Source organism: Pyricularia grisea, assembly GCF_004355905.1.
Source record: "Pyricularia grisea strain NI907 chromosome Unknown Pyricularia_grisea_NI907_Scaffold_1, whole genome shotgun sequence".
Classification (NCBI taxonomy): Eukaryota; Fungi; Ascomycota; class Sordariomycetes; order Magnaporthales; family Pyriculariaceae; genus Pyricularia; species Pyricularia grisea.
This window is the reverse complement of record NW_022156716.1, coordinates 4227801-4240072: the sequence shown is the minus strand read 5'-3', so window position 1 is coordinate 4240072 and position 12272 is coordinate 4227801. Positions and strand designations below refer to the sequence as shown.

The following is a 12272-nucleotide window of genomic DNA, read 5'->3' as shown; positions in this document are numbered from 1 at the left end:
CTGCAACAAAGCAAGTTCCAGGTCGGATGCAAAACACAAGACGAACCCAAAGCCACGTCTGATCGAGGACCTAGTTCACAGGAATAAAAGAACGGCTCGGAAATGCTCTCCGAGGCCCGGGAGTGCACCCAGTCTGGCGGCTCTACATGGGGTGCTTCTGTTTCTTTTTATGTTCAATTAAAACTAGGTGAATATGAGGTATTAAGGGTAGATTAACGATTGCAGCTCGCCCAGCTGCGGGTAAATACAGGTTTTCATTCTGGACAACGTTGCCTATCAAATTGACAATATCCTTACGGATTGCAAAAATAAAAGATTAAGAAAGGAAGGAAGAAGAAAAGAGAAGGAGGCCGATCTCAAGTCTCAACCAAGTTTCTGGTCATCACTGGTTGATGCCCCAAGGGTGGTGTGACAAGATCAAAAATCATACTGCGACAAGAGAAAAGCAAAGAACCCTCCCCGCCAATAGAGGAAATCAACCAGAGACAATATGACATTGGCAAGCTGATGCGCATTGGAGTTCTGCGTCAGCACTGTCTGGGCTGGGCCACACTTTGGCGTATTTGTCACGAAAAATAATCAAGGCGATAGGAATGATAAAAAAAATAAAAAACATAAATAAAAAAGACCAAGAAAGACTAACAAAAAAAAAAGACTCCCATCACCAGCTTTGACCCTCCTAACCCTTCCTTTTGGGTATGCAGGTCGGGACGAAAAGGTGACAGGTCAAACCCGAAGCTCAGCCGCCTTTGTGTGTGTGAGATTTGTCTGCGTGGCCTGGATAGGACCGTCGCGACGTTGTGGTGTCATGCCCCTGACGTGATTGTCAACAAAGGTCAAGGGTTGACAGGTGATAGATCACATTTCCTGACCTTTTTTTTTTTTTTTTTTTTTTTGCCATCTTTGGAGGGCGTGAAGCATCATGCTATTATTCTAAGAGGTAAAAAAAAAGTAATATAGAGGAGAAATGGTGATGGATACGCATCCTGCATATATCAACGAAAAGCTCTGCGGTTCTCAGCACAGCAATAATAGTATGCACCTAGTCGCACATCATAGCGATCCTCTTAAGCGCCTGAACGCTTCTTGGCTCAGTCACCGCGTATGCCCTTCCGGCTCGCCTGTGGGAACAGCTGTTAAACGTCCAACTAACTAACGTTGCAGGTACATACACCGTCGAGGGCTTATTTCTTGTTTTGGGCCGACATCGTGGCGAGGCGCAGGTCTGGTGTTGCAACGCGGAAAAGGTTGTGCCCGTCAAACATCTTCGGTCCGTGGTTAGGCTGGTAGTTGATCTATTCAAGAGCAAATATTGAATCGAAGGCTGCTCCCTCTCGGTGTGACCCCTCCCCACTCTCAACGACCTGTCCCAGCTTACGAATTTTGTCTCTGTACTTGCGTCAATCAGTGAAGACTATAGCAACATATCAGGCATGGTGTGCCAGATGCGTGTATTTCATGTATTGCAGATATGCTGTTATATACTTCGGTAATATAGTATGTTTTCAGAAGAGTAGCGCTGAAATTAACATGACTGATCCTTGACAGCAGACCTCGTATTTGCAAAGTCAATTGGAACATGATAATGTGCTCTGTGTGACGGGTTAAACAGGCCAATTTCGACATGTAAAGCAACTTGATGGAAAACCCCTATATTGTTGGTCCGTTATTATGGGCTCGCCATTCACTTGTGCAACACCAGAAGAGCCAACTCATGTGACAAATAAGATTTTTTTTCTTCTTTTTTCTATTCTCGTCTTTCATCTTACTTCACTGGTTAGAACAGCTACTCCTGAACCCCATATGGTGGAGAATTTCAGGAGGGAGTAAAAAAAAAAAAAAAAAACAAGAAGCCCTTGGCCATTGCTACCGCATAATGAGGCTGGCCGGGCGGAGGGTTGTCTCCATCAAAAAAAGCTAGGCTTGCTCATCGTCATGTCGACATCTACTGTTGGCTGATCCCGTGATCTTTAATAACGTTTGGGATGAGTGGGCTCTCCAGGGCCTGGTCCCAAAAGATTTGGTAAGTGGTAGGATGGCCTAGGATGTCTGGACTCGACTGATGAAGTAGTTGGACTGGCCAAGGCCAAACAGCAGGGAGGGTTATATCGAAACCCCCCGTGAAAGCAATGTTGCAACTGTAACATATAACAACGGTCTCTTATTAATATTCAGGTTGACCTGTCCGGGATCCCAGATTCGATATATTACCTCCAGTTTAACCATACCCCATCGAGATCGGATCCACAGATGAGAAAAGAAAGAGAAAAAAAACCACCAAAAAAGTGGAAGAAAGACAAAAGAGAGTGCAAAATAGTAACACGTAAAACACAGCTTGTACATATTGGTTTTGGACTTCTCGCAATATTTCGTTAATCAACAAGCTTGACCCCCGAGTTCGGTCGATCATTGCCGGCCCCTTGCATCCATGCCAAGCTGCATTAGTCCAAGTTCACCCCACATGCACGCGGTGACTGCGTCAACCATGCATGCCATCCCATCTCACCCTTGAGCATCCGCTTGTCAGCTAACACAGTAGGTGAACAGTTTTTTGTGCTTGTTAGTACCAGTTCGTAAACCGACAGGGGGGACGAACCCCCCATGCGACAGGGAAATACGAAGACGAATAAAACAAAAAGATGGAGTCTACAGGCAAAAAAGCCCCATGCCTTAATCCTGAGCATCTATTACAACCTTCAATCTCAAAACCAATTAATGTCACTCTGTACCACCAAAGACCGTTTCCAAGAGATCTTTCGCTTATGCACACTTGCCGCTGTACCTGACGATTCGTTCTCGCACCAAGATGGGTAGCCCTTCTTCTGGTACCGAAAGATGAGATGAGGGCCGGCGCTGTGGAGGCTTACCGGGAAACCTTTTCGGGTGGCCCTTTTGTAACAAGTTGAAGCCACCAAATACAGTGAGACAAGTAAGTGAAAGATCATCATTCAATAGGATCGTCATTTTGCGGCCAGACCCGAAATTCGGATGCTCGCTGCTCGTTTTGCTGGCGAGGGAATTTGAAGCCCAAGCGGCCCCTCAGCCCTCAAGGGTGGTTGGTTCAGCTCTTTTTTTTTTTTTTTTGCGGTTTTGTAGGCTCTCCGCCTCCCTCTCCACACACGCAATCCGTTAATGAACTGTTTTAAATGTCGACAAAGTGTTATCCGTACCCGCAGGTGATCTAATGTCGCTAATAAGCGCCGCATCGGCACGCTGTCCACACTACCGGAACCCTAGGAAATCTGGGATGGCGGAGGGGTCCCCCTTCTGACGGAGCCAATCGATTGGTTTGGCTTCCGGTGCATCGATTCCACTTTGACGGTCTTAATGAATAACTTTCCTGGGAATGGTGTGTGCCAAAAGTCAAACAAGGCCCCCGCCCACCCGAGATAAACCAAAAGACGCCAAAAAAAAAAAAAAAAAAAAAAAAAAAAAAAAAAAAAAAAAAAAAAAAAAAAAAAAAAAAAACATCCAGGGGATTTGTTCCTTTTCACGAGTCGGAACAACTCGCGCGCGCGCGCGCGTGTGTGAAAACAACGTTCGCCAGCCTCAATTTACACCTTGATCCCACGATAAGCCGTTTCGGCAAAAAAATTTCAAAGGCCACCGAGGTCTTCGGTCTGTTGTAACGGTGTTTTTCTGTCAAGCCAAACAATTGCTTATTTCGCCTGTTGTAGACCAATTCAATCTGGAACAACGGGTACAGAAAACAGGTTGACGAGGGTTTTGGACATGCCGCCCCGGCAAGCTCGTTTCGCTTCGATGGCGTGCTCTTTTGTCGGGCGTAATTGTTAGTCGCAAGCTGGCTTAGTTACGAAGTAACGCCATGGTCGAAAAAATGTAAATTTGGATCTTGAGTCCCCATACCATGCTACCATGAAATACCGGTTAATCTGTGTCATGACATGTGGCCCTGTAACGAACCATGCCGATCTCGGGGACGGACTAGTTTATTCAGAGTTGCATGTATACCATAGTCATAATGTATAATTATGGGACTTAGATTTTTTTTGAGGGCTGTTAGAATCGTTTGTCAATCGCCAGCCTCCAGACCTCTGATGGTAGACAAGGCAAAAGACGAGAGAGCCTTGTCAGGAGTTAGTTGAGTATGGTCGCGTGGCATTTGGGATCAAACCGAATGCGGCAATTGGTCTTTCTCGGACGTTGCTCCGTTTGGTTCCTGTGAAATGAAAGGCGCTCGTTGTCGTCCACGGCGCTATATCGAAGCGAGTTACATCATTGAGCAACACCCCGACGGTAGTCTCTATGATAGGTAGGAGGAGGAGTGTCATACAGTAGGTGTGCAAAAATATTGCAACCCAAACCCACAAAACGCGACACCGCGTTTAAAATCGCGTAAACCTTCCCCAGCCTCCTTTTTTTCAATCTTTTATTCCTTAATAATAACATATCACCAAAACGTAATTTTGGTAAATTATTAACCGGAAACCGCCAAAAATATTGCAATTTTAATTTTTTGGCGCGCGCCGTTATAATATAAACGAAAAAATTGGGCCAAAATTTAACGGAAATTACGGAAATTTTCGGTATTATAAAATTAATTATTTCCCGTACCGAAAAAAAATAAAATAAAAATCGTTTATTTAAAAATAAACCCGGTTAAAATAAAAAAAAATTATTTATAAATAAAAAATTACGCGTATTCGTTTATTCGATACGTAAATTATTTCGAATTAATTAAAATTTATTCCAAACCGAAATAAAAAACCGTAATAACCGTTAAATTTATAGTAAACGTTTAAAAAAATTGGAAATATCCCGTTAAAAAATTAAATAACGTATTTTATTATTTTTTAAATTTATTAAATTCCGTTTTTATTTTATAAATAAATGGGAAGGTAAAAAGGACGAATTAATCGAAATAAATAGGTTTATAATAGGGGTATTTAATACGGTTAATAACGTAATATATATAGGTTATTTATAATAACGAATATTTAATATAAAATTTACGTTTAAAAGGATTTATATGGATTTTTGGTTATTTAAACGAACGTTATAAACCAATTAATATTTATTATAAAAATTACGGTTATTTAACGATTATAATTATATTTTGGGCTATTATATAAAAAGGGGGTAGGATTAAATTAATCGCTATATAACGAAATAAATTTTTACGTAAATAAAACGGTTATACGTTTTGGAATTATACCGAAACGTTAAAAAAGGGTTTTTTTTTATTATATAACGGAATAAAACGTTTTTAATAAAATAACGTTAAAATATACGTATTTAGGGAATTTATAGATTTTATTTTCGAAAACGTTATTAAATTTATAAATTGGCCGGTTTATAGCCCAAATTTAAATTTTATAAAATACGTTTGGAAAATGTTAAAAAAAATATTATATAGGAAATACCTTTATTTGCAAAATTTGGGTAAAAATACGGTTAATATCGAAAAATTTACCGCTATAACCCAAATTGTATAAAATAGGTTAAATTAGGTTAAAATCGACCATTTTATCGATTTAATACCGCGTAAAGTTTAGATTATACGTAATACCGAAGGTTAGTATACCAAATATTAAAATGTATGTAAATAGCTTTATTTTTATGGTTTTATTTTTTCTGTAGCCCTCGAATTGAGCTGGTGGACTTACACCAAAGATTGGTGGTCGAAGCCAAGGTGGGGGCGAGATCCGTTGGGTTGCAATATTTTTGCACAGGTGCTGTAGGTACTTGGCAAGGTACGTAAACTGGGCCCCTGGGGATGGTAACTTTTGTGGGCTGATGATTGTCCGGAATTTTTCCAGTTCCAATCACGAATGCAAAGAGTGTGTCTTGGCCACAAGTTAAGGGTGTGAGGCAAGATAATCGCTGACATCCGATACGACAGTGGAAGAGATTGCCAATTTTCCAGGTTCACCATCCAGCACGACGCTGCCTCGCTAACTGCCTCACCGAGTTGCCATCAGCTCCCAATAAAGCAATCTCGACTGTTGCTCAGGATTGGTACGAAGACTTTGTTGGTGAGTCGACCAAAGTCAACAAATCCAGCTTTGTTTGTTGAACCGAAGCGCCATGCCGCAGACTTAGGCAAGGTACCTGAGGAATCTTGGTCATGCAGGGTGACCACGATGTAGAATGTCGGTAATCATGTGTACAATAAAGAGCAAGCAATCTGATTTCGGTAATGTTGTATATCTGAGGCTTGTTGCCACGATCATAGGTAGATGTAGCCTAGAGTAAGTAATATTAAACGCTGCAAGTCAGTCACAGGGCAGTAAGTGCGAATTTCTGGGGACGTTCAATGTAGGAACGAGCCGAGGTGCGGCACCTTACCGTACGTAGTAGTTGGGGCTCGAATGGCTGTGCCCCTCCTAGCTGAATATGCGTAAATCATACTGCAATAATATTTTGCACGATGTAGCTTCGAAGGCAGAAACTGTAGGTAGGTAAGGTACCTACCTAGGTACCTTACCTTAGGTAGTTATTCCCCGAATCCCAAGCTTCTCGGATAGTTTGTGCCAAGGTATGGATGTACTTTCCGTTGGCATCTGAGTTTGACTTTGTTTTGTTTATTTCCTGGGTGTGCAATCACAGTACCAAATTGGGAAGGCGATTTCAACATTCGCACCGTCGGGGTGATTGCCCTTTCCAAAGAAAAAAAAAAAAAATAGACAGAAAAAAAAGACCAAACCCGATTTGGGGTTGTACACAACACTTTGCAGCAGTAGTGAATCTCGTCCCGTCACACAATGGCGGACACTAGCAAAACTAAAGCAGTAGCGACACACTTGGCACGGATGTACCTCCTTAGGCACTTATGCCTCTTGCTTGTCAAGCCTCACTTCGCTTCAGATATGGCGAGCCTAATGTAGACAGGTTTAGCTGCTGGTCCTGCAAGATTGACAGCCGCATAGGTCGGATCAGTCACGCTATCGAGTGCAGAATGGCCCTGGGAGCACTAGCGAGGTGATGTACAACAAAGAGAAGAAGAAAAAGAGAAGCGAGAATATGTAAAGGATGACAAACATCAATAATTGCGCACGTCAGATTGGTCTGTGTGTGTGTGTGTGTGTGTGTGTGGGCGGTGGAGTTTTAAGAAAGAAACCATCCATTTGTGCACATTCGGAAATCCCAGGGACTTCATCCGTTACCATCGATCCATTTGGAGCACACCTTCGCACTGACTGGCAGGACCGCGCAAGTTGAATCGTGTACCCAATCTATGTAGTAGGGTGTTGTGACGTGATTGCAGCGAAGTACTCACCACACCCCCACCTTTGGGCCGTTGTAGCCCATTCCATGTATGCCCAACGAACCTCTTAACTCTTGGGATAGGTAGATGTTTTCAAAACGAGACAAACATTTGCGACCGACTTGGCCGACAAAAAGTGATCAATTATGTAGCGGTCTGCATAAAAAGGAACAACACGCGCTTCACCGTCCGCTCTCGGTGGGTACCTAGTTCAATTTGGACGAAAAAAAAAAAATAAGTCCTTTACCTTACGGCAGTTTTAACGTGCTCCATAAAAGCAATTTTTCCCTCCCCCTGTCTTTTGTCTTCGTGATCGGAGGAGCAAGGAAAGTCCCAGGTGATTTCATCGCCCGGGAAGTTTGGAAGACTACCCGGTCATGGAATCCTAGTCCATAATTCAACCAAGACAGGGGCAAAAAAAACATAAATCCACAACCTCTGATGGGAAAAAGGCTCCACAGAAAACAGAAACGGTTCCGGTCAGCTGGAGTCAAGTACAAGCACATGAATAGCACTAACTGCTGCATACCAAGTACCTACCCCGTAGCTGACAAGCAAGGAAGCGGTCAGGGCCAGGGTTTCTCGATGGATCTTTTACTTCTTCTTCTTCTCTTCTCTGGCCTGTTCCATGGACGTTCCAGAAACCCGGAACGTAAAGAGTCCTTGGAGGTTCTTTTGTGGTTGTTCTTTGCTGGGAGGCGCACAAAGCCATGACCAAGGGCGACGTTTTCTTTCTTCCCTTTGAATCATACCGCTTTTTACCCATACGCCGTCTCCATTTTATTTATGTACGCCATTTGTTGTCATTTTTACTGTTTGATGTTTTTTTTTTTCATGTCCCACATCAGTTCTAGTTATAGTAGTACAAGGACAGGAGGAAATCGCGCAAAATAGGCAAGTTTCCTCGCGCCGGGCTGCAAGACATTTTGACATCAGTTAGTCTACTTTGGGATACATTGCCGATGACGAACAAGTGGACGACAAGTCTTTACGTTGTACACGTGTCAGACCGCCTTGGAATTCGGAGCATCATCGGAACTACACAAGAAAAAAAAAGTTCATGCGGGTGAGGGCGCGCGAGCGGCACGCAAGTCAAGGGACCTGGGTTGGGGGATACCGATACGGGAGTACTGTAGACGTAGAGCAACCACACCTCCGAACGGCCGATGACTTGTCTCGAACCGTGTTTTTTTTTTTTTTTTTTTTTTTTTTTTTACTTTCCACCTCCTTGGGGACAACGACGTCGTTCGCTTCACCGCTTTATAAAGGGTGGATTTAGGCGTCAACGCCTGAGACGCAGGATTTGGTGGTTCGGATGCATGCGAAAACAGCCCTTGCCTGGACCTGCATGCAGGTGATATGCATCATGGCACAAGAGGTATAATAGAGATCCTATGTCTGTTTTGGGGTTTATGGTGTGGGTGGGCATGGTCATGGCGGTCGGTTTTTGTCAGGGGTTATTCCCATTTTATTTGCTGCTTGTATTGGAAGTCCAAACGGCGGTGACGTACTTATTTTCATTTTTATTATTGTTATTGTTATGATTATTACTATTATTATTTTACCACGGTATTGCATCTCATTTCTTACTCTTCGTAATTTTTCCGATTCAATTTTTCCTAAACGACTTGACCAAGGTTTTCGAATTGTGTGCATGACCTAGGATTGGTCACCGCAATATGCCATGCGCAATGCAATCCGATTACTTAGATGCTGGAAGTCCGACTGTGCCACAGGAGACGTCACATAGAGTTGGGAAAGCATATGGCGAGAAAGAAGAAGAAAAGAAAGACCACCATTCGGAAGAGATGTGCACAGGCATGGTTCCGATCCCCCATGTCTCAGTGATGATTTCTTCCGTGCGAGCAAGCACAAAAAACCAACATTTTACGCATTAATAAAAAAATGAGCAAGAATAGCAACAGGCAGATACAATTTTCAAGCTGGCTAAGATATAAATGTAGCACAGCATGCGGCACTCGGCAGGTCCGGGCTGGCAAGGTTTGTGTAAGGGTAGGACGAGCGGGCGACATGCAAAAATCGAGCACAGCAGCCGATATGAGCAGCCGGCGTCTTTTTTTGCCGTGTCTACCGACCGCCAACTTTAATGTAACCGTTTGTGACTCGCCGTCGACGAGACCCAAGGGGATGGGTATCACGAGACAAAGGACGCCTGCCCGAAAATGGGTTGAATCTCCTGCAGGATCGGGAGTGAGATGCGCTTCATCTCGGCCAATCCAAGACAAATACAAGTACGAACATGTTGTTTTTTTGCATTCCATTTCGGCCGACAGATCGTAGTCTAGTGTGCTGGTGCTTATAAATGTTTTGGATACTCAAGTACATACATACATTAGGTGGGTAACCTAGATTACCTATACTCAAAATAGAAATGATTCTCTTCTTAGCAAGTGTATCCTGCTTGGATCGGCTAGTAATAATAAATCGATAACCTTGACACAGAGAGACAGAGCGAGTGAGAGCAAATAGAGAAAGAGAAAAAGAAACAAGAAAAAAAATAAAATAAAACCACTATTCGTATGACATGCACACACCTGGCTGGAACAGGAAGTTGTTCCTCATAAAACGCCCGATCGCTACTACGCATACCTCGCCTGCAAGGCTACTGTATCGACCATTGAATGCCGCTGTTGCATCCCATGCTTACCCTCGTGGGGAATTGGGTTCAATTCCATTCCTTGCCGTCGTCAAGACTGTGACCAAAGCCCACTTTATTATGCACGACTTACACCTTCCGGTTCATAGATGGATTGAGCAATGTGGATATAGGCCAGGGCGGAGCGAGCGTAGGCCATGTGAATAGAATGGAACGGTGGCATTGGTGGCTGGGAACTTCTACAGTAGGCTCCGATGCTTCAAGTTTTCCGAATGGCCTGTTCCTGGTTCATAGGCGGTAACCAAAGGTTCTCTCCGTCGGGATCTCATTTGTCACACGCAAGGAATAAAAAAAAAAGAGAGACAGAGAGAGGACGGGGAAGAAGGCCGAGGTCTGTGTTAGGAAGCACCCCCTTTTTTTTCTTCAATTGTTTCGGTCTCGCTTGCTCCAGTTGACCCCAAAGTTTACGTGCTACTCCGTAAAGTGAGTGTGGCTTTGCACCGAAGATTCCGGGGTCACGCGTTTGGATAAAAATTACTTTCATTCTGCCGTCAAGGTTTGCTGCATATTCAAGCGTTTATTTACAGAATTCCTGAAACATACTTTCTTTGTTGTTAAATTGATTCTCCGTAGATCTGCGTCCAAAAGAAATCAATCGCGAGAACAAATAAAAGGAAAGTCATCCACCATCTTGTGGTTGTTCCCCAGATTGCCAGCACAGCACAAGCCGCAGGAGTATTTTTTTTTTTTTTTGTTTGTTTTCTCTAAAGGCAAAAAAAGAAAACACAAAAACGTCTAAATTCTCTTATCAAAGTTTATCGATCCCCACCCGGAGAAAGATGGCAAACGGATCCGAAAGAGCGGTGCACAAGAACTCGATTATCGTGTCTCCATGATGCGCCCCGCAACGTATGCATGCCACAAAGAGGTCGATGCTGATGATGCGGTGTGCACCGGGATGGAAGCCGCGTGCGCCAAGCTGTGTCCGTTTGGCTCAATTTTCGCATTCCATCCCTTGGAGGGCGTAGTACTATTTGTCTAGTACTTCTTGAAGTGGTAAATTACCTAACAACCGGGAGGTACTTACAGTAGAGTACCTAGAGTACTTACATCATGGCCACGTCAGGGGTGAATGGGCAAGTCAGGGTCGAACATAACATAGCCCAGCGCATAGACCGCTGGTTCGCAGATACCCCCACACACCCTCCTTTTTGACAGCCCGGACATCGGGAACTAGACGGGACCATTGCGAACCAAGCTTACCTAGTACTGAGGCTGTTTGTATACGCCATCGCCGACTGGTCAGCACCGCGAGCTGTGTCTCTTGCTTTGGGCCTGCCTGCATCTTTTTATCTGCACGTCGCAGACCGGTCTGAGGGCGATTACCTGAAATAGGTTGTTGTTGACGTGTCTGAGGTGAGGCGCGAACGATAGGAAAGGTGCCTAGCCAACGACGGGAGGCCGGATAGTCAGTCTATGGATGATTTTATTTTATCTTTTATTTACTGCGGCCTTTTTTTTTTATTATTTTTTTTTTACGTTTTCCTTGAATCATACGTTTTCGTTTTCTTTGGAGCCAACCAGCTCTCCCCCGGATCCGATCCCTGAGCGGACGATGGTGTATGGGTGGTTGGAAAATTTGCATCACATCAGAAATGCTCCGTCTCTTTCGATGCAGCGGAGACCAATTGGTACTATTTCATGCCTGTAATGCTATTGTCCAGGAAGATGGCGATATCACCGTGTTTATATGCCGTAAAACAGTATAGACACACCGACATGCATTGTACATACATACCTTAGGTAGAGAGTATCGATTTAGAATGCATTCATGACGAAGCATTAATGACTGAGATATTTTTTTATATCCACGAACCCCGTCCTCGTGCCTGGCGTCTTCTGCGGATACGTGCAGCCAGTAGCTCGGATTTTCTGGGAGCACTTGGTAGGTGCAGTAGCACTACTACTCGCAAGACCCTGGCAGCAGTAGAGGGAAGCAGCCAGGAGCTGACCTGTAGTGGGCCCTGCGTCAACTAATTTACTACGCTACAGCGTAGCGACCTACTAGAGTACCGGATCAGCAGACGATGTAACGCTCAACTGGGACGCCACACTCTTTTTCACCTCGCCAACCCATAAACTTCTTACCCACGCGTTTCCTTCATCTCTAGGCTCGCGACAAGATTTTCGATTCGACACAATATATCAATCATATTACGCACGACACGAGACTAGCCAGAGCTAGTAGGGATTCGTTTCCCGAAGAGCGTGGCTGGCGACTGGCTGAACGTACGGACCGGACCTCGATCCGAGCCTTCCTTCCCCCGCTCTACGTGGGCCGTTGTTTGTACGCAGTAATTACTTGGTTTTTTTTTTTTTTTTTTTTTTTTTTTTTTTGGGGGGGGTTTCGATTGGGATAATTAATTT

At 44.0% G+C, this 12272-nt stretch overlaps 1 protein-coding gene across 1 annotated transcript; it reads right to left on the bottom strand.

Moving 5' to 3' along the window:
* Positions 1 to 3433: 3433 nt before the first annotated feature.
* Positions 3434 to 4214, bottom strand: PgNI_01290 (uncharacterized protein). The gene is made up of 2 exons (XM_031121363.1): positions 3868 to 4214; positions 3434 to 3772 (listed from the first exon to the last, which is right to left on the bottom strand). Exons 1-2 carry the CDS (start codon positions 3868 to 3870, stop codon positions 3491 to 3493), a joined length of 285 nt encoding a protein of 94 aa, XP_030986299.1. The 5' UTR covers positions 3871 to 4214; the 3' UTR covers positions 3434 to 3490.
* Positions 4215 to 12272: the final 8058 nt, after the last annotated feature.